At 44.8% G+C, this 24,069-nt stretch overlaps 1 protein-coding gene across 1 annotated transcript; it reads left to right on the top strand.

Moving 5' to 3' along the window:
- The first annotated feature begins 1,789 nt into the window (after positions 1–1,789).
- On the top strand, positions 1,790–17,032 carry GARIN2 (golgi associated RAB2 interactor family member 2). Its single transcript, XM_084848725.1, has 5 exons — positions 1,790–1,932; positions 4,646–4,848; positions 7,995–8,250; positions 14,909–15,165; positions 16,972–17,032. The coding sequence occupies exons 1-5, from the start codon at positions 1,849–1,851 to the stop codon at positions 17,030–17,032; spliced, it is 861 nt and encodes a 286-aa protein (XP_084704851.1). The 5' UTR covers positions 1,790–1,848.
- The last annotated feature ends 7,037 nt before the right edge of the window (positions 17,033–24,069 follow it).

Genomic DNA, 24,069 nt, shown 5'->3' with positions numbered 1-24,069 from the left:
AGCCTTATCGCTAATAGTAGGTGTATCAGTTTGTGGTGAGATAGCTGTTGTGGCTTTAAAGCCTTGATGGGTCTATAGCAGCATTCCCCAACCTGGTGCCCACCAGATGTTTTGGAGTTCAGCTCCCAGCATGGCCAATCATCAGGAATGCTGGAAGTTGTAATTCAAAACAACTGGATGGCAGCTGGTTGGGAAAAGCTGGTCTAAAGATTAAGCATCCCCAGCCCTTCTCCATCACACCCTTGCTCTGCCCCATTCCATGCACTGTACCTGGTAACAGTTTCTGAAGGGTGTGATGTCCTTGGTCATCACAATGCCACAATATCTCACATCACGACAGAAATGCTGGCATAGTGCTTATTATTACCCATCCTGACCATATATTTGCTGTTTTAATGCTCTTGCTTTTCTTCATTTCTAGCATTTGCCAAAAATAATAAATACAATCATCAGAAAAATATTGATTATCCTGCTTTTCCTTAACTGTTTACACTGCTGTAACAAAATCATATTCTCAGTTACAAACGTATATAAAGCATAGTTTCTAAAAGCTGTCTCAAGGCCATTTTATCATCAGCAGAATCACATGGTAAACTTTTTCTGAACTGCACCACTTCAGGTAACAGGTGGGAGTTGCTTCTTTGAATCTTCCCACATAAAGGAAACATTCCCTAGACACAGAAAACTCGTGTATCACAGAAAGGGTTTCAGTCTAGCCTTTTCTCTCACAAGGTATTTCCATCCTTCTTACACATGCTAGTGCCCTGTCACCTCAGGACACACATTGTGATGCTTCTACAATAGTAGTGTGTCACAACTGTGACATCACTTTACCTCACCTCTGAATATCAACCATTGCTTGGAGGAACTCTATGAGGAAACACTTGACCTTGATCTAATGTTTGTGCATCCTGTTTTCTTTAGTCTGTTCTGCCACATAAGAAGCTACTCTCCCAAAAATAAAGTATGAAGAAAGTAAGATATAGGAGCTCTTTTAGGGGGAGACAATATTAAAGGGAGATAATATTATTGGTTATCAAAAATGTAACACTGTGATGACGGTGATGATGATGAAATAATACATCATTGCTTACTAGCCCTACCTATTATGCATTTTAGTTTTTAAAAAGTGTGTTTTGAAAACCCAATAATGATAATAGCTTTTATCTGCTTGAAGAGGTATGTGAGTTTCATTCATTACCAATAAAGATCAAAAGCATATCAACGGTGTGCTTCAGAAACAAGATAGGTACTTTGCGGAGAATTTCCTCATGGCTGGGGCTTATGGTTGTCAGAGTTAGGCACCTGCCAGAACCCACCCCAGTTAAGTGGCCCAGCTGCCCTTCTTACTCCTCCCCCACCTGCTAAATGCCAGTGCCACCATTTTGGTACATATTTGATGCAGGGCTTGGCCTAAAAGGGCACTGAACACCATATCTGACATTGCTGAGACAAATCTGAGGTGCATAGCAGAATCCCCGCTGACAGTGCAAAAGGCTAGACTCCCTCATTAATCTTCCTCATTCTTGTTCAGAGCAACTGGCATGAAGTGTCCATTGATATGTAACAGGCAGGGCTGAAATATGCAACAACCTACAGGAATTTTTGCTCCTGAAAGCGTAATTCAGAATAGCCATTATATGCCTTTCAAAGAGTTAGATGTTCTATTTTTCATAGTACGCTCTACTACTCTGTGGTAGCATATTATAATGCCGTCTCCACCAGCAAATGCTTTCTGTGTAATAATTTCCAATATCATCTTGTTCTTGTCTTGTGTGTAGGCGTAATAAGCAACCAGTTTTTAGGAGCCGCACCAAACACACAGAATCTGCAAGTTACATTCCTATTATGGGAGATCTTCAAAAAGTACTTGATCGAGGGGAATATATTCCCTTGAGATCTGCTCCTGTGTTTGAGAGCAACTTTGTTCAGGTAACCAGAATTTTTTAGAGAGACTGAAGGTTTAGCAGAGCATGAGTTCCTCCAAATTACACTACTAATGACATCTGTTGCAATTTGGGTGCAATGGACTCTATAGTACAGTCAGTAGATATGTCCACAGCATGATCTAGTCTTGGTTCATGGAATGATTTTCAACTAATTCAGCCTGAAGAGGTTCAGTAAGGGGTGTCTCCTGTCACGCCCACTCAACCCTTGCAATTGGTAGCCAATAACAACTGGAAGATGATGATTGATCAGCTGGGTCCAGGAGGGTGATTAATACCTCTGTGAGATGGGGTGGTCCCAGTTGTCTTGAAAATAGGTGATTGTGAGTCTTTTAAAGAAACCCTAAGAATGGTAGTAACCATCAGCCAGTTGCAAATGTCTCTTTAGGCAAGAAGGTTAAGTGGGTGGTGACCAAGCAACTCTGGGCACTTTTGGATGGCCAGTTATATGGACCCATTTCAATATGGCTTCAGGCCTGGTTTTGATACAGAATCTTCCCTGGGTCAACCTGATGGATAACCTTTGCTGGGAGAAGGACAGATCTGGATCTCCTTAGCAGCTTTCAATACCATCTACCACGGTATGTTTTTGGATAGGTTTTCTGAGTTGGGAGCTGGAACGTGGTTTGTTGGTGATTGGCCCTCCAGGTAAGAACAGTCTGAAAAAGTGGTGTTGGGAGGGGGCTACTGTTACAGGGTGCCCAAGGGTTCCATCTTACCGAAACCAGGGATAGCATATGAGGTATCAAAAGTATGATGACAGCCTCCTCTACTTCAGCTGAATCAGTGAGACACTGGAGGTATTGAATCAGCACCTGTGAATCAGTAGTGAGCTGTTTGAGGGCCAATAAATAAACTAAATTCTATCAAGACAGAGGTTCTGTTGGTCAGCAGTTCATCCTCTTAGGGAAGACAGTGTTCAACCTGTTCTGGAAGGGGTTGCATTTCTCCTAAAGGATCTAGTTCATAGTCTGGGGGTAACCTAGACCCAGCTTTGCAAGTTGAAGGCCAAGGTAATCTCTATAGCATGGAACAGCTTTCATCAGCTTAGGCCAGTGTGCCAGCAGTGGCCTCTCCTGGGCCAAGATAGCATGTCCACAGTTATCCATGCTCTGGTAGCTTCCAGGATAAGCCTACTTTAATGTATAATGGGGCTACCTTTGAAGACTACTTAGAAACTGCAGTTTCATAATATAGCTGTTTGATTGCTAACTGGAACCTGTTATTTGGTACCTATCTCTCAAGTACTTAAAAAGCTTCCACACCTGACAGAGCACCTCAAACGATATGAACTTACCCAGACACTTCAATAAACATCTTAAGCCCTCCTCTAAGTGCTTCCTCCAAGGAAGGCTCAGAGGATGGCAACAAGCAAGAGGGCTTCTCGGTGGTAGCCCCCCAAATGTGGAATGGCCTCCCCACTGAGGTCTGCCTGTCACCAACATTGTCATCTTTTTGGCACCAGGTTAAGACCATCTCTACCCTCAGGCATTTAACAGCATATGATGGGGATTCTTCTAATGGTGGTTGTTTTAACAGGTCTCAGTATCTTATTGTAACTGTTCTTAGCTGTTTTAAAATGTTTTTCAATTTTGTATGTTTAAGATTTTATGCTATGTTCTAATTATGTTTCCTTATCCTAAATATATTTCCTTATCCTAAATAAAAGCAGATACCTAGCTATATCCATGTTACATCCTGTGGCTTTTGCCCTATTTACACTTGTCACACTCTTAGAGTCATGTGGAAGAAGCGGCCAAAACAACAACAACAGCACAAATGAACAGCCCTTAGCCCAAGAGGCACAGGAATCAAATGTAAACACCATTGCAGTTAGGAATGGCTATAGGACTACCCTGCATTGCAGTGGCTCCTCTCAGGCAGGTTTTCCCACAGCTTCATATCTTGATACAGCATCTGTACCACACAATGAGGTATAGTTATGAAAAGTGATTATACTGGTGCTACTTTTGCACTAATAATTCAGATATGATTTCATAGAAACAGCAGAAGAGGTACATAAAGAAGGAGGAGGCAGCAAAAGATAGCTCCACAAATAGTTGGATTTTATTTTTATTTCTATATTTATACATTTCTACCACGCCTTTCTGGTAAAAAGACCCCAAGGTGGCTAATACCACAAAATCAAAATGAAACAAAATTTAGAACAATTCAGAACGCTAAACCAGCACCACCTGAAAAATAATTAAAAACACAGCAGCAGTATGAACAAAAAAGCTGTAAATCAGTACAGTGCATCTCCCCATCATCAGTAACTCCACCTATCCCAAAAGCCCTCTGAAAGAGCCAGGCTTTCACCAGCTGCCAAAGAAGAGCAATGGTAGTAAGACATTCCACAGCTTAGGCAGTATGATCAGAAAGGATCTCTCTCATCTGACCAATGGCCATACCAAGGCAGACCTCTAATGGTCATGAACGCCTAAGCTGCACCAGACCAGGGGCACCTTAGTGTGAACAGTCAAGTCTCAAAGGACCTCAATCCTGGGGTTCCCAACACCACTGCCATTTCAATTATGCTAGCTTTGCATACTTTTGACTTGAATCAAGTTATCTTCTCTCTCTTCAGGTACACAACATGCTTATTCCTTCGTTTTCTATCTTCTACTATGATGCTTTTCAGGTGCTTTTAAAATAATGTTATTTCTTTAATATGCTTAAAATACCTTCTCTCTCTGCAGGTCAATAGAAGAGGTGAATCAATTTACCTTCATAATCGCCCCAACTATGTGACCATGGGGATTTTTGCCTCCAGCCCGAACTTGTCATTGCCAAATGTGATGCTGCTCGCACATTCAACCCCTTCATCCTCCCAAGTAGACATTTCAACACGCCCAGCATGTCCACAGCGCTCAAGTTCTGAAGACGAACTAGTACTCACCAGGTGAGTTAATACTGAGGAGTGAATAGCTGAAAAAATAGCATGTATTCCAGCTGTCATCTCTTGGTTAGGGGACAATCATGGCAGAGTCCCTCCAGTTTTCACAGGTTCTCCTAAATAGTAAAATGCATATAAATAAAATTGTTATTATTTTTTTTGCAAACTAGTTAATCGAGAATCAATAGTCCACATCATGAATTAAATTTTCAGGACTAGCAATAACTTGTCAGTTGGTGGCACTCTTTTACAGTTAGGATGAAGGTATGTGATTTACTTTTCATCCCACCTCCATTTGCAAAGTCTAACAGAGGCATCACTGGAGCCATAAGCCATGATTCACATATGTTGTATGATTAAAAAAAAAAAAACTTTGTCCATATTCAAACTACAGGAAATATGCAGTAGTTTGGATAGTTTGGTTTCCTTCTTTTTCTTTGCAGAGGCAAAATGTGTAATAGGATATTTCCAAAGATGTTCACCTGGTACCACCACTACTATCCTGTAGGTGCCAGGTAAAAAAAAAAGTATGTACCCAAGCGTTTTAATATTGCCTGTTTTGAGGTTTTATCTGCTGCTTTTATCTTTGAACCAAGTTTTATTACATTGTTTATTTAATGTTTTCAGAGGCCCTGCTCCAGGTGGCCTTGCATCCTGAGGGATGGTGGGTGGCTACTCCAGAGCAGGCCTGGTCAGTAATAGCCTCCCAGCTATGGAACACTCTTCCCAGAGCGGTCTGCCTGGGCCCAACTTTGTTATCTTCTTGGCACCAAATACTTTTTAAAAATTGTCTCAGGCCTTTTTATCCTCTATATTTATACTGTTCTGTGTTTTTAAATAGTTTCATCATTTATACTTTTAGTTCTTCTAATGTCTGTTTTAACCTCTGCTGCTTTTGATTGATTGTTTTGTTATGTTATTTCTCGTTATGTGGATTTTGGTTTAATCTGTGTGTTTATTGACTGTCATCCTGAAAACTATTAGCTACAGAGTGACTAATAAATCTTAGAAATAAATAATACATGTTTTATATACTGCCCCAGAATCTAGTATGATGAAGAACAGTATGTAAATGTTTTAAATTAGAGGTGCACAACCTGAAGCCTTTACTGTGCCCCCCCCACACACATCTCAGGGTGCCCTGACCCTACAATCACCGCCAAATTCCCCACCACTTGTGCTATCCAGTCTGTCCTCCAGAGTCCTTATACAGATCATTCTTTTCCAACCTCTGCTAGCGAGGAAAGCACAATCTGTGTCAGATCCTTGGGGGAGGAGGTGGAAAGACAGCTCTGTACTCCCTCCCCCAGAGATCATCATACAGATTGCAGATTTCTGTGGGTGCACGCTGCCCCCAACCCCCCAATCCAGTATCACCTGTAGCCCTTGGGGCAGAAAAGGTTGTGTACCTCTGTTTTAAATAAATAAAAACATAGGAAGAGCCTTGTTGGAATGGATTGTGTCCATCTAGGATAGTATCATGTTTCCCACTATTCATAATTGTTATATATTTATTTTTTTAAAATAAGGGTTAGGGTTAAGTGTTGAACTACAACTCCCATCATCCTTGATAATTGCCTGCTGGCTGGGCTGATAGGAGTTGAAGTCCAACAATATCTGGAGGGCCACAGGTTTCAAACCACTGATTTAAAGCATTACCACCACACTCTTCAGCTGAAAGACTCCCAGAGTAGCTTGCTTAATAAGATAACTAAAACAAGACAGTCCCTTTCCACAGGCTTACATTCTAAAATATATGACACAAAAGGAAAAAGGGAAGAGGAAGGATGAGGAAAATGTGTACACTCAGGCAGCAATTCTTACTTACACAGTTGTTCATATAATGGCCAGGTAAAACAGAAACAGTTCAGAGAGGAAAAGCCAAATGGTGCTGATCTCTCGGTAGAACAAATGGAGCGGCTCCTGCTTCCCACCTCTCCTTCCTGCTACAGCAGAATGGAATGGCTGCTGCCAGATGACAGTTGAGGGACGGGCATGATGGAGCCAGTCTCTCAGTAGACCTGATGGAGTAGCCCGGCTTCCTATCCCTCCCTTTGGTTTAAGAGAGCAGTTAAGCCACTTAGAGAGCAATCCTATGTCCCCTAGACAGCGTATGTGGGAGATAGGATTTTTCAGTTTCCCAGCTCCAAGCTTGTAGACAGCATTACGAGCTCGGGAAACCGTGCTCTCCGCCCCCTCCCCGTCATAGCCAGGGAGAACCGTGGTGGCTGCCCCTCCGTGCCTGTCCGTGCTCGTAACGGGAAGCATGGACAGGGTGAAAAGGGGGGCGTTCCAGGGGCGGGGAGGGGAGGAGACTGTGGAAGCTGTTCTAGAGATGCACAATCTGCAGGCTGCATGCAGCCATTGGCCACTCCCAATGTGGGCCACATAGCTGTGGGGACTCCACCTAATTCCCCCACCGCCCAGTTGGACCACGGGGTGGAGGGAACTGTTCCAGCACTACTATTAACAGCGCTGGGGCAGCAATCCCACTGGTGATTGTTTTTTTCTCACCACTAATGGTGGCAGAGAACCAATAATCTCCGTGCAGATCACTGGGGGTGCCTCTTTCAACCCTCAGTGGCAGCACTTTGTAAGATTGCTGATCTTCGCTGCTAGTAACAATCCCATTGGAGATTGCCGGGGGGTCAGGAGAGGTGAAACCTCCCCATGCCTGTACAATGAGATGTGGGGGTGGGAGCGTGTGTGCATGTGCATGCATGTATGTGGGTCTCAGGCCTCCATCCAACACCAGATGTGGCCCTCGGGGCTGAAAAGTCATGCATCTCTGGTTTAGCACATTGCTTCTTCTGTGTGGACTGCTTAATTACCCTGCGGTTCTCTTCACCTGTAGTGTGGGCAGTTGGGAGATCAGTGTGGATTGAAAAGGAGTGTCATGTGGCTTCTTACTGTGGCATGGGCTGAACAAGTTATTTTCTATGAGAAAAAACACATTGGAGATGCACTGTATGCCTTTCCTTTCTGTTCCCAATACGTAGCTCAAATTGACAGTGCACCATGGCCTTCTTGAAATAGGTCTCCATTCATTCCAGTGTTCCCTGCTCCCTTGAGTTGCATTTTTCCAGCCCCTTTGAATGTGGCAATTCAGTCAAGTACAGCTCTCAAGAATTCATATGAAAATTTCCTTGCAGGTTCTTACCCTTGAAATTTGTAGACCTTTCTGTTCACTCTGCTAAGAAGAGACGCATCAAGCTAAAGCTGGTGAGCGGTCGTGCTTACTATCTAGAACTCTGCGCTCCACCACAGAAACAGGCCCATCTGTTTCACAAGTGGACACGGCTCATCAGTCTACTGAAATCTAGATCTAAAGGTTCTTCAACTAATTGTCTATATAAGGATTTTGAAACCCAGGAGGAAAATAGAGCCATCATGAACAAAACATTGAATGTGAGTGCTAATCAGATGGACAAAACTCCTCTTCATAGACATATTGCGTGTAACAAGTGTATGGGGGAAGTCACCAGTCTTTTGTAAAGTACATTTTAAATAACCTGCAATACCAAGTTCCTGTTGGTTTGTCCGATGCCAGTGAAAGTACCTTTGTCCGGGTTCCCCTTATGACTTGGATCCTCTGAGCAACCCCTTAAGGATCTCTTGCCTTCCTTCTTTTAAACTTCCCCTTTCCAATAACATGGGGTTTAGGCTGTAGATGTTGGGTGATTGACACTGCAGACACCTGGGGGTTTAACCACAAGAGTTTACTGGTAAATTTAAGCAAGCAAATTACATCTAAAGGTATTTTACACAATAGAGCTGAGTGATACACAAGGCATTAAGAGAAAATAAAAGCTGCAAAAACACAAGTTCCTTTACCCTAGCTGTACTTAGACTTCTCCAGGCAGCTACTTCTTGCTCTCACTTCCTGCTCTGGTCTCCTCAACTCTGCTGTTACTCCCTCACTCTCTTTATATACCCTTCTCCCGCAAAACTGGAAGTACTACTTCAAACCTGAAGAAATGGAACCTAACAGGGGAAATGAAACTGAAACTTAATCAGGAAAATGAAACTACTCCTCTGAGGGATACCCCCTCCCAAGAAAAAACTCTAGGCCTCTAGGCCTGACCTTTTTCCTTGCCTCTGTAGGCCTCAAACCTTCACAACCTTGCACACTGAAGTCCTATATTTAATTTTCTTAGTGTTTCTGAAAAGTGATGTGAAGGGGAACTTGTACCAGTACTTCCTTTTAACTGTTCTCACATGTTTCAGGGCAACAGAGAAGAGAAGGAGATACATGGCAGAAATTCTTCACTGAGGCTATTAGGCTGAAGGGCTGGGATTGCCCACAAGTTCTGCTTAAGCAGCAGAGGCTAAGGCTATCTGGATGTATATTTGGACCCTCATCAGAGTTCCTGGCTAGAAGAGGAAGGGCCATGAAAAACTAAATCCCTAAACAATGAGAATTCATACAATCTATTTTCAAATTATTCAGTCTACAAACCAGTTACACTAGGGGGCTGTTCACGCATCACGCTAGCCCATGGTGTGTGACTGACACGCAGGATGAGTTGTTTTGTGAACAACCAATCCTGCATGGTTAGGGCACCCACCAGACAACCGGGCAAACAACCCACACTGCATGGGTTGTTTGCCCAGTCATCCCCCTCCGCATCTCAAGGGACTTGGTGGCAGAAGCCGGAGCCCTTTAAAAAAAATTCCCAGCCCTTTTTTTGTGCAAAAACGGAGCTGGGAAAATTATTTTCGCACTTCCCCGTGATTGGGGAATGTATGTACATTTTTTAAAAATTTTGCCTGTCTTGCACCCCTATATGTTGCACTTGGCATACATACAGGGGTGCAGGAGGAGCAAGCCTGTATCAAGTCCCCTTCCCCATAAAGATCCCTCAAGCCACCTCGGCTTTGACAGCTGCCAAAACAGAGGCAGTGAGAGCAATCTTTAGGGCACTTTCAAAGTCATCTAAAGTCACCTGGGAAATCAGCCAGGGAGGGCAAAAATCCACCTCCCACCAAGAGCTTTGTTGCCCCAGGGTTCTTGGGGGAGTGGATTTCACCACCACCATTGATTTCCTGCATGAGACAGCTTTAAATCCCTTTGCGTTGCATTACAATTTAAAGGTGCCCCACATGAGAAATCAGCCCTCCCAAGAACCCTTGGGGCAATACAGTTCTTAGCAGTGGATTCCCCCCCCCCATTTCCTGCGTGGAGTCCCTTTAGATTCCAATGGAATCCAATGGGCTTTAAAGGTGCCCATTGGATTGCATTGGAATGTAAAGATCTTTGGGCTTAAACAGGGACAAGGGTTTTTTATGGGAAGGAGGGAGGTGAATGGGGGGCCAAGTGGGGGACCCCCATTCCTACCCACCCCTCCATTCCATTTTTTTTCCTTCAAGGCAATCTTGCCCAAGATCACCCTGAATAAAAAAGGGTCCCTTGAAATCCCAATGCAAGCCTACGGAGATCATTCTCCATAGGCTTCCATTGCATTTTAAAAATGCCCCTCCTGATAATCAGATGGGGGAGAACCCAATGCCTCACCATGGGTCCTATTGCCCCAAGAATCATGGCAGGGGGTGGGATTCCCGCCCCCCAATTTTTAGGAGGGACACTCTTTAAAAATTTCCCTAGCCCCATTTTTGCACAAAATAGTATAACATCAGGCCTTGTATCCGCTAATAGAAAATTGACATAAAAAACAAAAGACCTTCTCACGTAAGGGTTAAGCAGTGGAGAAATACATGCTTCACATAAGGCACTATAAAAATGTCACTGAAAAATAATATGAGAGTCAGATCTTTCACTTTGACCCAAACAGATATTGATACTCTGCAGCAGAAATTCCTACCATATGACCCTTGGATAGAGCATACAGTAAAGCATAACATTTAGAGAGTGAAAAGGCCACCATCAGCTTTAGTAAACAAGGTACTGGGAATAAGGAAGTAAGAGGATGGCAACAGTTCCTGGCAAAGGCTATGGTATGTTGGTAATCTATATCTAAAACTCTGCACCTAAGCACATTTTGGCTTTAGAATAACCATTAATTCCTGAGAAAAGTAAATAGTAACCAATTTAGATTGCCAGGTCTTCAAGAAAGAACATAGATAAGAATCCAATGCACTAGTGGTAGTAGTCAATGTTTTAAGCACAGTAATGTCGCCAATCGTTTAGAGTAGCTATCCATCCTTAAGTCTCAACAGTTAGGAAACCTATCTCCAAACATAGCACAGCAGTAGCTATACCTTTTGGTACCCCAAAAAGGCTTCTTAGGGCATAATCCTATGTGGATACCTGGCAGCCTCCGAACTCGGAGGCTGCCAAATATCCAGTGCAGGGCCGGAGGATAGCAGAGCTGATCTTCACCTCTGTGCTCCAGCTGCCCTGCGCTTCTGCTAGACAGACAATTCCACCCATCTAGCAGCAGCACCTCAGAGGGGGAGGGAAGGAGGCTGAGGCAGCCATAGAAAACAGCATAATGCAGCCATCTCGGTCTCCTCCCCCAATAGGAATGCCCCCTTTCCCTCTCTCCACACTCCGTTTTCCAGACACAGAGAAGTAGCTGGTGCAGTTCTCTCCGCGTTGGTAGGGAGGGGGTGTGAAGAGCAGTTTCCTGGCTCTGAGCCCTGTCTCTGACCTCAGAGCCAGGAAATCAAACTATGCTATGGCCCCCTAGGATTGGCCTCCCCACATCCTATTCTAATAAAAGACTAATTTTATCATTGACCCAAACTGGAATTCCAAACAGTATCTGAGACACAGACTTTGCTCTAAAAACTGCTGTAAGAGAAATTAAACAGCTTCCTTTTGTCCAATAAAAACAGACAAGCCATAGTGGTGCTATTTTTAGCTTTGGCTAAAACAGGAGTATTGAATCTCAAGCCCCTGGGCCAAGTCCAGCCAAGATGGGGTCCCAATTTGGCCCTCTGGAGTTCCCCAGGTGTCCATGCCCCTTTCCCTTGACCACTGAGATGTTTTTCCCATTATGAAAGGTTGAAACACCTCCCAGACCAAATAGGAAATATCTCAACCCAAAACCAAGAAGCAACAAAACAACTGGAATAAGTAAACTAGAAAAGATGAATAACATCTCAAATGCCTGATGAAGTAACTTTATCTATGCAGGCTACAAACATACAGTCATCAAGCAATATAAGGGAGCAAAATCAAGTTGTACAATCATATCATTCAATACCAAAAATAACGAAACAGGTTTTGACCATAGGTGTTCTTCAGTGGTCTAGTATTAAAAAAGGTATATGAAAAATATATTAAAAGGTTATATATGTGTGTGCATATATATATATATATACACACACACACACACACACACACACGTCAATCCAAGCTTCTCACACCTATAACCGTATAGAATAGCGCAATGTCTCCACCTGCAATTATAAAAACAATTTTAAAAAACCCTGCTTCCTAAATATATGATAAAGCATTCAAATATATTATATGTAAAAAAAAAACCCTCACCAGCAATTCAGGCACAAATTCATGGACCTTGCCAAACCAAAAATATATACGTGTAAATGCATATGCATATATGAGTAATATCATACTCAGGGGCATTAGATTCTATTGTAAATACATAATAGTGAGGAAGGCAAGGAACTGTAGGGGTCTTGAAAACAAATTCATAAAAAGAAATTTTTAATTTTGAAACAAATTAAAATACCCAAATTGCATTTATACTGAAAACTGCATACTCACACGTACCAAAAGGCCAACCTAAATACTCATGAGATAACTCAGGGGACTTCCCTTCTAGGAACCTACAAGCTGTTCACAAAAACTGAAAATGCTTGTATCCCTCTTTGAATGCTAGACTGCAATCACAGGTGTAGATAATGGAGCCGTTAGAACTATAGTGGGTTCCTTAAAGGGCACCCCCCCAAAAAGAACTATTACTAGAAAACTATTATAGAAACTTCTCCAGTTTTCCAGAACACTTACATAAGACACAATGGCCAAACATCTAAAAGTTTTTCGAACAGTATATACAACACTGTTGTTAATGGCTTGTTTCAACATATAACCTTCCAGTCCATCTCCTCATTTAAGACAGCTAAAGATTTAGTCTTTAAGGGAGCAATCCTATGTGGGTAGGCAGCTGCCTCTGAACTGGGAGGCGACTGCCTATCCAATGCACAGTGGGAGGAGTGCAGAGGGGATCCTCTCCTCCATGCTCCAGCTGCCCTGCATTCACGCCTAGATGGCTGATTTCAGCTGTCTAGCCATGGGACGTTAGAGTGCAGGGAGGGGAGGCCGGACGATGCATAGGAAGTGTCATGCTGGCACTTCCATACTCCCCGCCCCTCACTGCCCTCAGGAATGCCCCCTTTTGCCCTGCTGTGCACTACTCTTACGAGCACGGAGCACAGGGAAGATCCACGCCACCTACCAGGTGGCAGGTGAGGGGGCAGGGAGGAAGTTAGCCATCTAGCCGCTGTCTAGCATCCATAGGATTGCACCCTAAAGTGTAGATCCAATGCAGCTCCTTCTGTAAAATTTTACAATGGAGTTTTTGTCCTTGAGCTTCAACCTTTTCCAAACAACAGAACTTCAAATCATTCAGACCATGTCCATGTTCGAGGAAATGTTGAACAAGAAGGGTTTGCATCCTCTGGTTTCTCATGCAGCTTTTATATTCACAAATCCTGATTTTTATAACTCTTGCTGTCATTCCCACATATACTTTTTTTCCAAAGCATATGATAGCATATTAAACTTCTTTGATAATACAGTTAAAGAAACCTTGATAGAAATACTGTGCATTACCTATAGGGTTAACAAAACTCTTGCCTCTGAAGCAATTAGTACATACACTACAGTGACCACAGGAAAAGTTGCCTTTTACGTCTTCCCCTAAAAAGCCAATATGGGCTTAAGTCTGAAAGCACTGTGCATCAATATATGTATCTCTAAGATTGTTTCTGTTTATATGCAAATATGGGACCACTCCGACATCCAGGTATATGTTTCAAAAGGTACCAGTATCTATTGATAACATCACAAAGTTTACTGGTATGTCCATCATATGTTAAAGGGACCACTATCCTCTCTATCCTCTGTTGAGTCTTGGGTAGCAATAACACTCCTGTTACTATTCAGGGCCCTATACATGGGCCCTTCTTAAGAGTTTCAATGGGTATCCTCTCCTACTCAACTGGGTTGTAAGTAGTTTTGCAAGTTTACAGAAATTTTGTGAGCTACTGCAGTTTCTTTACAGTCTAAGCATCTGTGAATAAGGCAAACTGTGTTGAATATGGACAAGATGGTAACTGTCATACTTCAGAAAATAATTTTCCAATACAGATCGATAGTGGGAGACCCATTCTTCACTGTGACATCTAGGAAATTCAATCTGGATTTGTTATAACTGATTTCAGATTTAATGGTTTCATGTTTGGCATGTATATACTGGAGAAACTCATGAAGAGCCTCTTCAGTCTCTCTCCATAGCATAAAGATGTCGTCCAAATATCTCTTGTAATGAATGATGTGTTGTTTGAAAAGATTACCTTCTTGCAGTATGTGGGTCTGTTCAAACTAGTCCATATAGATATTAGCCAATTCTTGGGCAAACCATGGCAGTCCCTTTACTTTGCCAATAAAATTTAATTTGGAACTGGAAAAAAAATTAAGAGTTAATTCTGCTAATGAGCATAGAGAAGCTGTCAGAGGAGCAGATACATCCTCTCTGACCATTTGGTGATTTCCTGGACTTTGCACAGTTTTTTTCCCATTATGAAAGGTTGAAATACTTCTCTTGCAGCTTAGTTACTGGAAGTAGGAGTTTCTCAGTTAAAATATGCTGCTATTTTGACCTGCCCTTTTGCCTTTGGCTTTGCTCACCACTGGTGAGCTCTCCCCATTCAGTAGGGAAAGTCTCATTGCTGCTATTGGACTATTATGGATTTCTTTTCCTTAATTGCTTTAGTCTGAATTTGTTAACTCATCGCTGTGATCGCTCTGACCCCCTTAGCAAATTCAGAATCCCAGTGCTACTGATTGTGTATCGAGTCTCTGTGTGTCCAATGTTTACTATATATTATTTCTTCCTTGTCCTGGTCATTCCCAAAGGAAAACAACAAAGTAGAGCCTCCCATGAACAAACAAACCAGCCAAGAGCCAAGAAAAGGGCAAATCGTTAAGAAAGCATCTTCCAAGCGCGTCACCATTTCTGATATAGTGGGTCCTATTGAAGAATTTCGAAAGAGCCAGAGCCAAGCAACAGTTTCTTCCTACAGCTGCATGAAAAAGCCCAGTGTAGACTCAGAGAAACAAATGAAGTATAGCCAAGAACTACTAGAGAGGACTATCACAAAGAATAAATCCCGGTATGTGGATTACATATTATTATACATGTCTATTTTCTAGCTTCTATTTCAGTATTTTTTGTGTCACATTAGGTTCCTCTGCTTAATTATGCGGATTTTAGAGTTTTTCTGTATTCTTTGGTTGTAAAACCCTCCTTATAAAGTACACAACAAGAGCTATCAACCTCCACTCCCTTTTCAGAATGAAGAATCTCAGTTTTGCACCCAGAGTTGAAGAGACATTTGTTTAGAACAAGGTACCTTAACATGTATATCCAAAACTGAGACCCAGGTCACATGTAATGGTGGCAAATCATGAGTTAATTAACCCACAATTTGCCAGGATTATGTGCCACTGCCATTTTCAGTATGCAACCCTAATTGCTCTGATCAGAGGTTGTTCTGTGACATGTGAACCCGAACACTATGGGTTAGTCATGTCTCAAATAACCCACAGTTAACTGACTGGGTTTGCATGACACGACAACCCACTATGAGCAGCAAGCCATGGTTGGTTGTCACATCATCCAAAGCTGAAGCATTTTCTGTGGGGTGGCTTATTTTTCGCAAAGAAGCCACACAGAGAACCCATGGCTTATTGTAGGGTTGTTCGTACCCATGGTGGGTTGTTGTGTAATCTGAACCCAGGAATCTGATTTTATTGTGGGTTGCCGCAATCGACAATAGAGCCACTCGGCAAGATTTGGTCGTTACGCAGCACCCTCCATTCAGAGGTTGCATATTCAAAACGATGGCAGTATGTGCTGGGCATGCACCGTGCCAAATCGTGGGTTAATTAACCCAGGATTTGCTGCCATTACATGTGAATGGGGCCTGAATGTCACAAGTCTCAAATTAAAGTGGACTTCTATACAAAAATATTACCAGGGTTACTTATCATTTTCTAGCAGAGGGCTTTCCACATTATAAACCAGCTGTAACTATTTTAATAGAACAGAATCCTAAAATGTACTAGGTTATACAGACTGAATTTTCTTAATTAAGATTATTTCTCTAACAGCTGTTTTCCCATGAAAAAAAAACCTAAGCAAAAGGCACTTGGTAGGGGGAAGAATAATGTATGTGTTGAGAACTGATGTGATCCTATCAATGCTATATAGAAATTTGGAGTTGCAAGGCATAGGTCCAGCTCCTCACTCTTTCACAGACTGACTAATTTTCAAAAGTAATGCCAAAAATACATTTTAGTGTCTAATGTACCACTTCCAAATGTAGCTCCTTGTGATGTCATAAATGAGGCAAAGCCACTTTAAAATTGAATGTACTTTCTAGTCAATGTGCCCTCTTCCTTCAGTTAAGGGCCTCATTTCCTCCCACAGTAAAATAGAAAGACTGTTACTGGCTTCTTAGACTTGATGGTTGTCTAGCTGCAACTATTTACAGCAAAATGCCTACTAGGATTATCCATGACTCCAAATGGACTCTAAAAGCTGAAGAACTACAGGTCTGTGCAATTTACATTTCTGCATATCTTAATAAAGGCATGTATGGAGCAAATAGCTCCATTACCAAATAACGATATGAAGCCAACTGGAAATAATATCAGTACTTTTTCATGGTCTCTGTGCATCACACATATGGGCTCTGCGCCTACACGAAGCCCCAGTTCTGGAAAACTATAGCTGAGGATCATGTTTTTGGCGGAAACCCTTCCCCCACCGTCTGCTGTGCATGTCCTAGTGGGTTCCCGCCCATTCCTTCAGCTCTCTTTCGACCGCCGTAGTGGTTACCTCACCAGGAACTTCTCACAATCAAATTGATTGTTTTTTCCTCAATTACTGAGGCTCTGTTCTTTATTTCTTTTAGTTTTATTCCTCCTGTTCTCATCTTCTATTGTTATTCTAACGTTATCTTTGGCGTTTTTTAATTTGTTTCACGTTCGCGATCACCGATTGCTACCCACCTCAGCTGGATGGCCCTACAGGCTCCTTTTCTAAAGTGCATGTGTTGTGGGAGCAAGTTACCACCCACAGATGGCCACCCTTTGTGTTTATTTTGCCTGGAGGAGGTGCACTGTCAGTCCTTTTCAAGCACACAGAAACCAGGCAGACAGGTTGAAGGCAGCACTGTGGAAAAAGCTTTGGAAGCGGTAGACACTCCCAAGGAGCAAAGGTCCTGCATTTTGGAGACATCTGCTAAATTATTAGGCATGGCTTCTCCACCATCTGCATCACCAAAGCAATCTACTTTGGCTAAAGAGCGCCCGAATCCGCCGACTCTTGGACAATCTTTGTCACTCACAGTGGCAAAGAAGTTGACTAAGAAGGTAAAGGCCTCAAAGCACCCAGTGGAAGAAGAAAAACAAGGAGAGGCAGAAAAATTGTCTATTCCACCGCCTCCTCTGTTGTTAGATTCTCCTATTCCAAAGGCCTTGGTGTCAGTACCTACCGCTTTGGTACAGACAACAGACCCGAGCCATCTGGTATTGATGTCGGAGGGTGAGATAAGGGATCTCTTTCTGGCACGGTCACATATGGCTTTGCCTTCTCGGATACAAACCTACCCTCCACCAACTTTTCATCAAGAGACTACACATTTGAGGGATAGATCCCCAGAGTCATTGCACTCTTTTGACTCGGGTCACAGAATTGGCTTCTACAGGGACAGGGAGTTCCGTGCAAGGTCAAGATCCCCAATAAAGGAGTGGGACCGTTACTCCAACTACCATGAGCCATCGCAGCAATACATGTACTGGGATGAATGGGACTATCGGGACCATGAGAGATATTCCAATCCGATGTGCTATCTAGGTGCGCCTGTCCCTCAGTACCAACCACCTCCATCGACATCACCATCTCAACCTTCAGTTGATAAGAATTCACCTCTTGCGCCACCACCAGTGGTGAGGGATTTCCTTCCTCTGCTGGTTCCACTGCTCTCTTCCTCATTGCGCAAGCACCAAGAGCAACATCAGCCTTCAGTTCCACCACAGAGACACTTGCCCATACCTCCTCCACTGGTACAGGCTCAAGACCAAGAGGTACATGCTCAAGACCAAGAGGGACGCCTCATGACCATCATGACCCAACAGCCGGATGCCAAAGATTATGAGTCAGATTTGACTTCTTATTCTTCTTTGCCGCCTTCCATAGCTTCCCCTGATGATGTCGTTGGTGCGTCAGAGAGAGCCTCACCGTTGAAAGATATGGGACTTTTCACCAACCAGGTCCTTTGTATGGCCCAATCATTGGGCACTGAGACTCAACAACCCAAAGAAAAATGACAGAATCCAGTGTTTGATGCAGTTTACACGGAATCTTCAACCCCAGTGGCAATAGCATTTTTACCTACCTTGCTACAGACTGTGCAGCTTTCTTGCAGCTCCATCTTTGATGGCTCCCATTTCTAAAAGAATGGAGTCGACGTTCAGGGCGCAAGAGAAAGACACTAGCTTCCTATTTTTCACCTGAAGCCAAACTCTGTCATCGCGGAGTCTTCGCAAGGGAAGGTGCAGAAACTACATGCCTTGCCAGTCAACAAGGTGAATCACCATTTAGATTTACTTGGTAGGCGAATTTACTCATCAACAGCTTTGGGACTCTGTGTGTCTAAGTATCAGGCGATGATGTTTCGATATCAGCTCTTCCTGTGGGAGAAAGTTGGATCTCTCTGTGGCTACTTGCCAGATGATCAGGTTTTATTCCGTCTATTTTATGGTACTGAAGAGGGACGGGGGGGCTTTGTCCGATTCTAGACCTTTGAAACCTCAATTTGTTTCTTTCCACCAGAAAGTTTCGGACAACTACACTAGCGACCATAAAAAATTGCAGACGGGTGCGTGGTTCACAGCGATCAATCTCAAAGATGCGTACTTTCATATAGTGATCCACCCCTCGCATTGGAAATATCTCCACTTTGTCATCAACCACAATGTTTTTCAGTTTCGGGTCCTGCCGTTCAGGTCAGCCATGGCCTCGAGAGTGTTTATGAAATGCACGGACATCGTGTGTGCATATCTCAGGACACGAAACATCGAGCTATACCCATATCTGGACTATTGGCTAGTTGTGGCGAGTTCCAGACAGGGTCTATCTCAGAAGGTACTTCTGATATGCAGTCTCCCACAGGCATTGGGCCTCTGCATCAACAAGGAGAAATCCATGCTCCACCTGTCCCAGGAGATTCTCTTCATCAGAGTGCTACTGAACTCCAGGGCTTGCAAGAGCCTTTCTCCCTCAGGAAAGAGCATTAGCCATCATTGGTCTTGCCACAACACTAATTCGACAAAAGAAGGTGACAGTTTATTATATCCAACATCTCCTCAGTTTGATGGCGGCCACAGTGTCAGTGGTGGCATGGGCTTGCCTACGGATGTAGCCACTTCAAACATGTTTTTTCCAGAGCGGAGGATGCACATCGAGTTCAACTGAGGATACCAAATGCAGTCCGGCAGTCATTCTTGCGGTGGATATCGATCTGGAACCTCTGTCAAGGCATGCCTTTCCTTCCAGAGCTGCCTTCCTCTGTTCTCACGTCCGATGCTTTGCTCCTCGGATGGGGAGCTCATTGCATGTCCCTTCGGGTTCAGGGTCTACGGTCCAGATCTGAAGAGAGGCTGCATAAATCATCTAGAACTACTGGTGGTGTAGAAAGTGTTGAAGGCTTTCAAACTGAATATGAAGGGTCGCCATGTGCAAATTGCATCAGACAACACAGCAGTTGTCTGGTACATAAACAAGCAAGGGGGGACTCACGCGCCGGCTTTGATCTCCCTGACTCTGAATATATACTATTGGGCAATTCACAAAAGAGTTTGTCTGACAGCGATATACATTGTGGGGAAGGACCATATACTAGTGGATTCGTTGAGCAGGACTTTTCAGCAGTCTCACAAGTGGCAGCTTGCACCCGACATTCTACATTACCTGTTTCAAATGTAGGGTGCTCCTACAGTGGATGTGTTTGAAACTTCAGAGAAAGCGGTGTGCAAGAGCTTCTGCACAAGAACAGGAATAGGGATGGATCTCTAGGGGACATTTTTCTTCTTCCCTGGACGACTGGCCAATTTTACCTGTGCCCTCCCTTTCTGCTGCTAATGAAAGTCAGCGCAAAGATGGCTCGGGACAGGACATGCAGAATTCTAATCACACCGTGGTGGCCATCGCAGGGTTGGTTCACTTCCCCACTAGCTCTATCCAGGGGCAACATCTGGGGACTGCTGTTGATACCAATGCTGCTGTCACAGGCCCATGGGCGCCTAAGGCACCCGGACTGACAGCTTGGAATATTCGATAAACACCTTGCCTCTTCCTGTAAGCTCGGTACTGGAGGTGACTAGGAAGCCTTCAACAAGGCACTCTTATGCTAGTAAATGGAGAGCATTTTCTACTTTTGCAGCTACCAACAAAGTGTATCCTCTTCATTGCTCTACGGAGCATGTTCTTTGTTTTTTGCATTTGTTATTTCTGAACGGTTTGAAGTATTCTTCTATTAGGGTTTACTTGGTGGCAATTTCCGCTTCTCATTCACTGATACAAGGCTTCTTGGTCTTCACACATCCTTTGCTGAGACAGTTTCTCAGGAGTTTAAGAAATTTAGCGCCACCAGTTCGAGCACCTGTTTCCCAATAGAGCTTGTCAGTTGTACTTCATGCTCTCACAACTAAGTCCTTTGAGCCTCTCACCATAGTTGATTTGCACCTTCTGTCTTGGAAGGTGGTTTTCCTGATTGCAATTATGTCATCAAGGAAGGAGGTCAAGTGAACTCTGCGCTTTAAGGATTTGACCCTCCATACCTCTTGTTCCACAAGGATAAAGTGATTTTGAGGCCAGACATTACTTTCCTTCCAAAGGTAGTATCAGAGTTCCATTTCAACCAGGATACAGTCCAGCCAGCATTTCCCCAGCCCCTGTGTCACCGTTGGAAAACTCTCTACATTCGCTCGATGTTAGGTGAGCACTGGCTTTTTATAAGTCGCAGACCGAGATGTTCCATAAATCTAACAGACTGTTCCTTTGCTATGGTGGACTGCAGAAAGTCCACTTCCTGGTATCGTCACAGAGATTAGTAACATGGGTTGTTCAGACCATTTACTTGGGCATATGAGCTTGCTGGCTGGACTTTTTAATTTCCAGTGAGAGCACATTCGACAAGAGGAGTACCACATCTGTGGCATTCGACAGAGGAGTGACTTTGCCAAATGTTTGCAAGGCTGCAACCTGGGCTAAGCCCTCCACATTCATACGACACTGCAAGTTGGATGTTCAGGCGAGGGCAGACTGTACCTTTGGTCGTGCAGTCCTGTCTTCGATCTTACATTGACACACCAACCCACCTCTGGTAAGTTAGCTTGTTACTTGCCCATATGTGTGTGTCAGGAGCACTCTGGCGGCCTCTCCCAGTAGATTCCAATAACCAACTCAAGACACAGATGAAAGGATTTCTTAGCAAAGCTATAATCCTTTTACAACTTAATGACTCTTTCAGATGCTAATCACCAGTGACTAAACCAAGGAACAGCAGGGTGGCCTAAGCTTCAAGTAGTCAGTTGATCCCCATTTGAAAGAGAGTCACTTGAAGACTCAGAACTTATGGGCTAGGGAGAGATCCTCCCTCTTTCCCTTGGGTCCATGGGAGGCGGCCGTTGCTTGCATGCCAAACGGGCACTACGCCTCTTTTCTGCACCCTCCATCGCTCGTCGCTCTTTGCGTCTGCGTCGAGCGTCTAAGAAGCCCCCCTCCCGCATTCCCCCACTGCCAGGGTCGCTATCTATCTTAGGAATGCTGGCAGGAGGAATCTCTGCCAGGTGCTGAGCCTGGGACGGACGAGCTGGCCCCTCTCCCACGGATAGCTGTTCCTCCTCAGAATCCGAACTGCTCTGAGGCTCTCTGGGCTCAGTTTCCACCCTGACATCATGCCCGCTCCCATGAGGCCCCCCCTCGTGCTCCTCCCCTGGGGCCCCAGGTTTGTGGGAGTACAGCTGGTGGAAGCGCCTCAGCAGCAACGGAGCATGCACATTTTCCGCGGGTTCCCAGGATCGCTCATCTGGCCTGTATCCCTTCCAGTCCACTAGATATTGCAGGCGGCTGCGAGAGAGGCAGGAGTCCAGAATCTCTGCAACCTCAAACTCCTCCTCCCCCCCCTCCACCAGCACTGGCGGCGGGGGGGAGCCGACCAAGCGATGCGGGTCACCAGAAACCAGGGGGGACAGCAAGGACCGATAAAAAACAGGATGGATCTTCATGGACGGGGGGAGAGCCAGGCGAAAAGCAACAGGGTTAATCTGGGCCGTAATCTGGAATGGCCCCGTGCGGTGAGGCGCAAGCTTCCTTGCAGGCGAGTGAGAGGGGAGGTATTGGGTGGACAGCCAAACCCAGTCCCCCAGTTGCAGAGATGGACCTGGCTGGTGCTGCCGGTCCGCAGAGGCCTTGTAGGCTGTCTTGGCTTGCTCGAGGGAGTCCCGTAAGAGGTGGTGTACCGCTCGCAACTCCTCTAAAAAGTCATGGGCCGCTGGCACTGAAGAGGGAGCTAAGGTGGACGGGAAAGCCTTGGGATGGTAACCAAAATTGGCAAAAAAAAATGGAGTTTGGCGGGTGGAAGCATGGCAGGCATTGTTATAAGCAAATTCTGCGAGAGGCAGCAAGGAAAACCAGTCATCCTGCTGGTAACTGACATAACAGCGCAAATATTGCTCCAGAGTCGCATTGATGCACTCGGTCTGACCGTCTATCTGTGGATGGTGGGCGGAGGAAAGATGGAGCGTCTCATGGAGAAGCCCAAGTAGCTCCCTCCAGAAATGGGTAGTAAATTGGGCCCTCCTATCCGAAATGAGACCCTCGGGCCATCCTTGGAGCCGGAAAACATGTGCCAAAAACAGCTCTGTCATCTCCCTGGCTGTGGGCAACCCAGAGCAGGGGATGAAATGGGCTATCTTAGAAAACAAATCCACCACCACCAGAATGGTGGTCTTATCGTGTGAGGGAGGCAAGTTAGTGATGAAGTCAAGGGAGAGCAGTTTCTAAGGTCCTGAGGGGGTAGGCAGGGGGTGAAGCAAGCCTGTGGGCTTGCCTGAGGGGGCCTTCGCCCACTGGCAGGTTGGGCAGGAGGCAACATAGGTCTTGCCATCCCAACACACATGAGGCCACCAAAAATCCCGCGTCAGTCCATGCAGAGTCTTGGCGAAGCCAAAATGCCCAGCAGTGGGGGAGTCGTGGCACTGATGGAGGACCTTCTCACAGAGGGGTCTAGAGGGCACATAGACCCGGCCGGAATGGTAAAGCAGGCCACCACGCAAAGAGAAGGGGGTAGAGGGGGGGGCAGAGGCTAAGCCCAATTCCTCCACTTTTGTACGAACAAAATCATCCTGAGCCTGTGCAGAGTGAAGGAGCTCCTCCCAAGAGTGAGGCACCACAGCTGCCGCCAGGCTCTGGGGGGGAAGAAGCGGGGGGGGGATTCCCCTCACCCCCTGGCTGGAGGTCTGGCTTATGAGAAAGAGCATCTGCTTGTAGGTTGTCGGAGGCCTTCACATGACAAATCTTAAGGTGGAACTGGGAAAAAAAAAGCAACCACCTAATCTGCCTCTGGTTTAAGGCACGGGCTGTCTGAAGATGTTCCAGGTCGGTTCTAACTTCAACTGGGTGCTGTGCCCCCTCCAGCAGATGACGCCAGGTCTCCAAAGGGACTTGATGGCCAACAGTTCCTTCTCCCAAATGGTATAATTCCTCTCAGACATGTTCAGCTTTCTGGAGTGGTAGGCGCAGGGTTGCAAACCGCTGCCCACCCAATCTGGCTGAAAAAGCACCGCCCCCACTGCAAAGTCAGAGGCATCAGTTTGCACTACAAAAGGCTTCCTCGGGTCGGGATGCAACAGGATTGGCTCAGAACTAAAAAGCTTCTTAAGTTCCTCGAAAGCCTGTTGGGCAGATGCCATCCAATGAAAAGGAGATTTCCTGCCCTTAAGGAGGT

This window comes from Heloderma suspectum, chromosome 1 (assembly GCF_057233095.1).
Source record: "Heloderma suspectum isolate Gila_16-S chromosome 1, 16-S_ref, whole genome shotgun sequence".
In the NCBI taxonomy this organism is placed as follows: Eukaryota; Metazoa; Chordata; class Lepidosauria; order Squamata; family Helodermatidae; genus Heloderma; species Heloderma suspectum.
This window is presented reverse-complemented; position numbering and strand designations above follow the sequence as displayed.

Coding starts and splice junctions, on each gene's coding strand:
- GARIN2 (XM_084848725.1), top strand. CDS start 1,849: ATGGGAGATCTTCAAAAAGTACTTGATCGAGGGGAATATATTCCCTTG. Junction 1,933..4,645: donor TTGAGAGCAACTTTGTTCAG/GTAACCAGAATT, acceptor CTCTCTCTGCAG/GTCAATAGAAGAGGTGAATC. Junction 8,251..14,908: donor TCATGAACAAAACATTGAAT/GTGAGTGCTAAT, acceptor TCATTCCCAAAG/GAAAACAACAAAGTAGAGCC.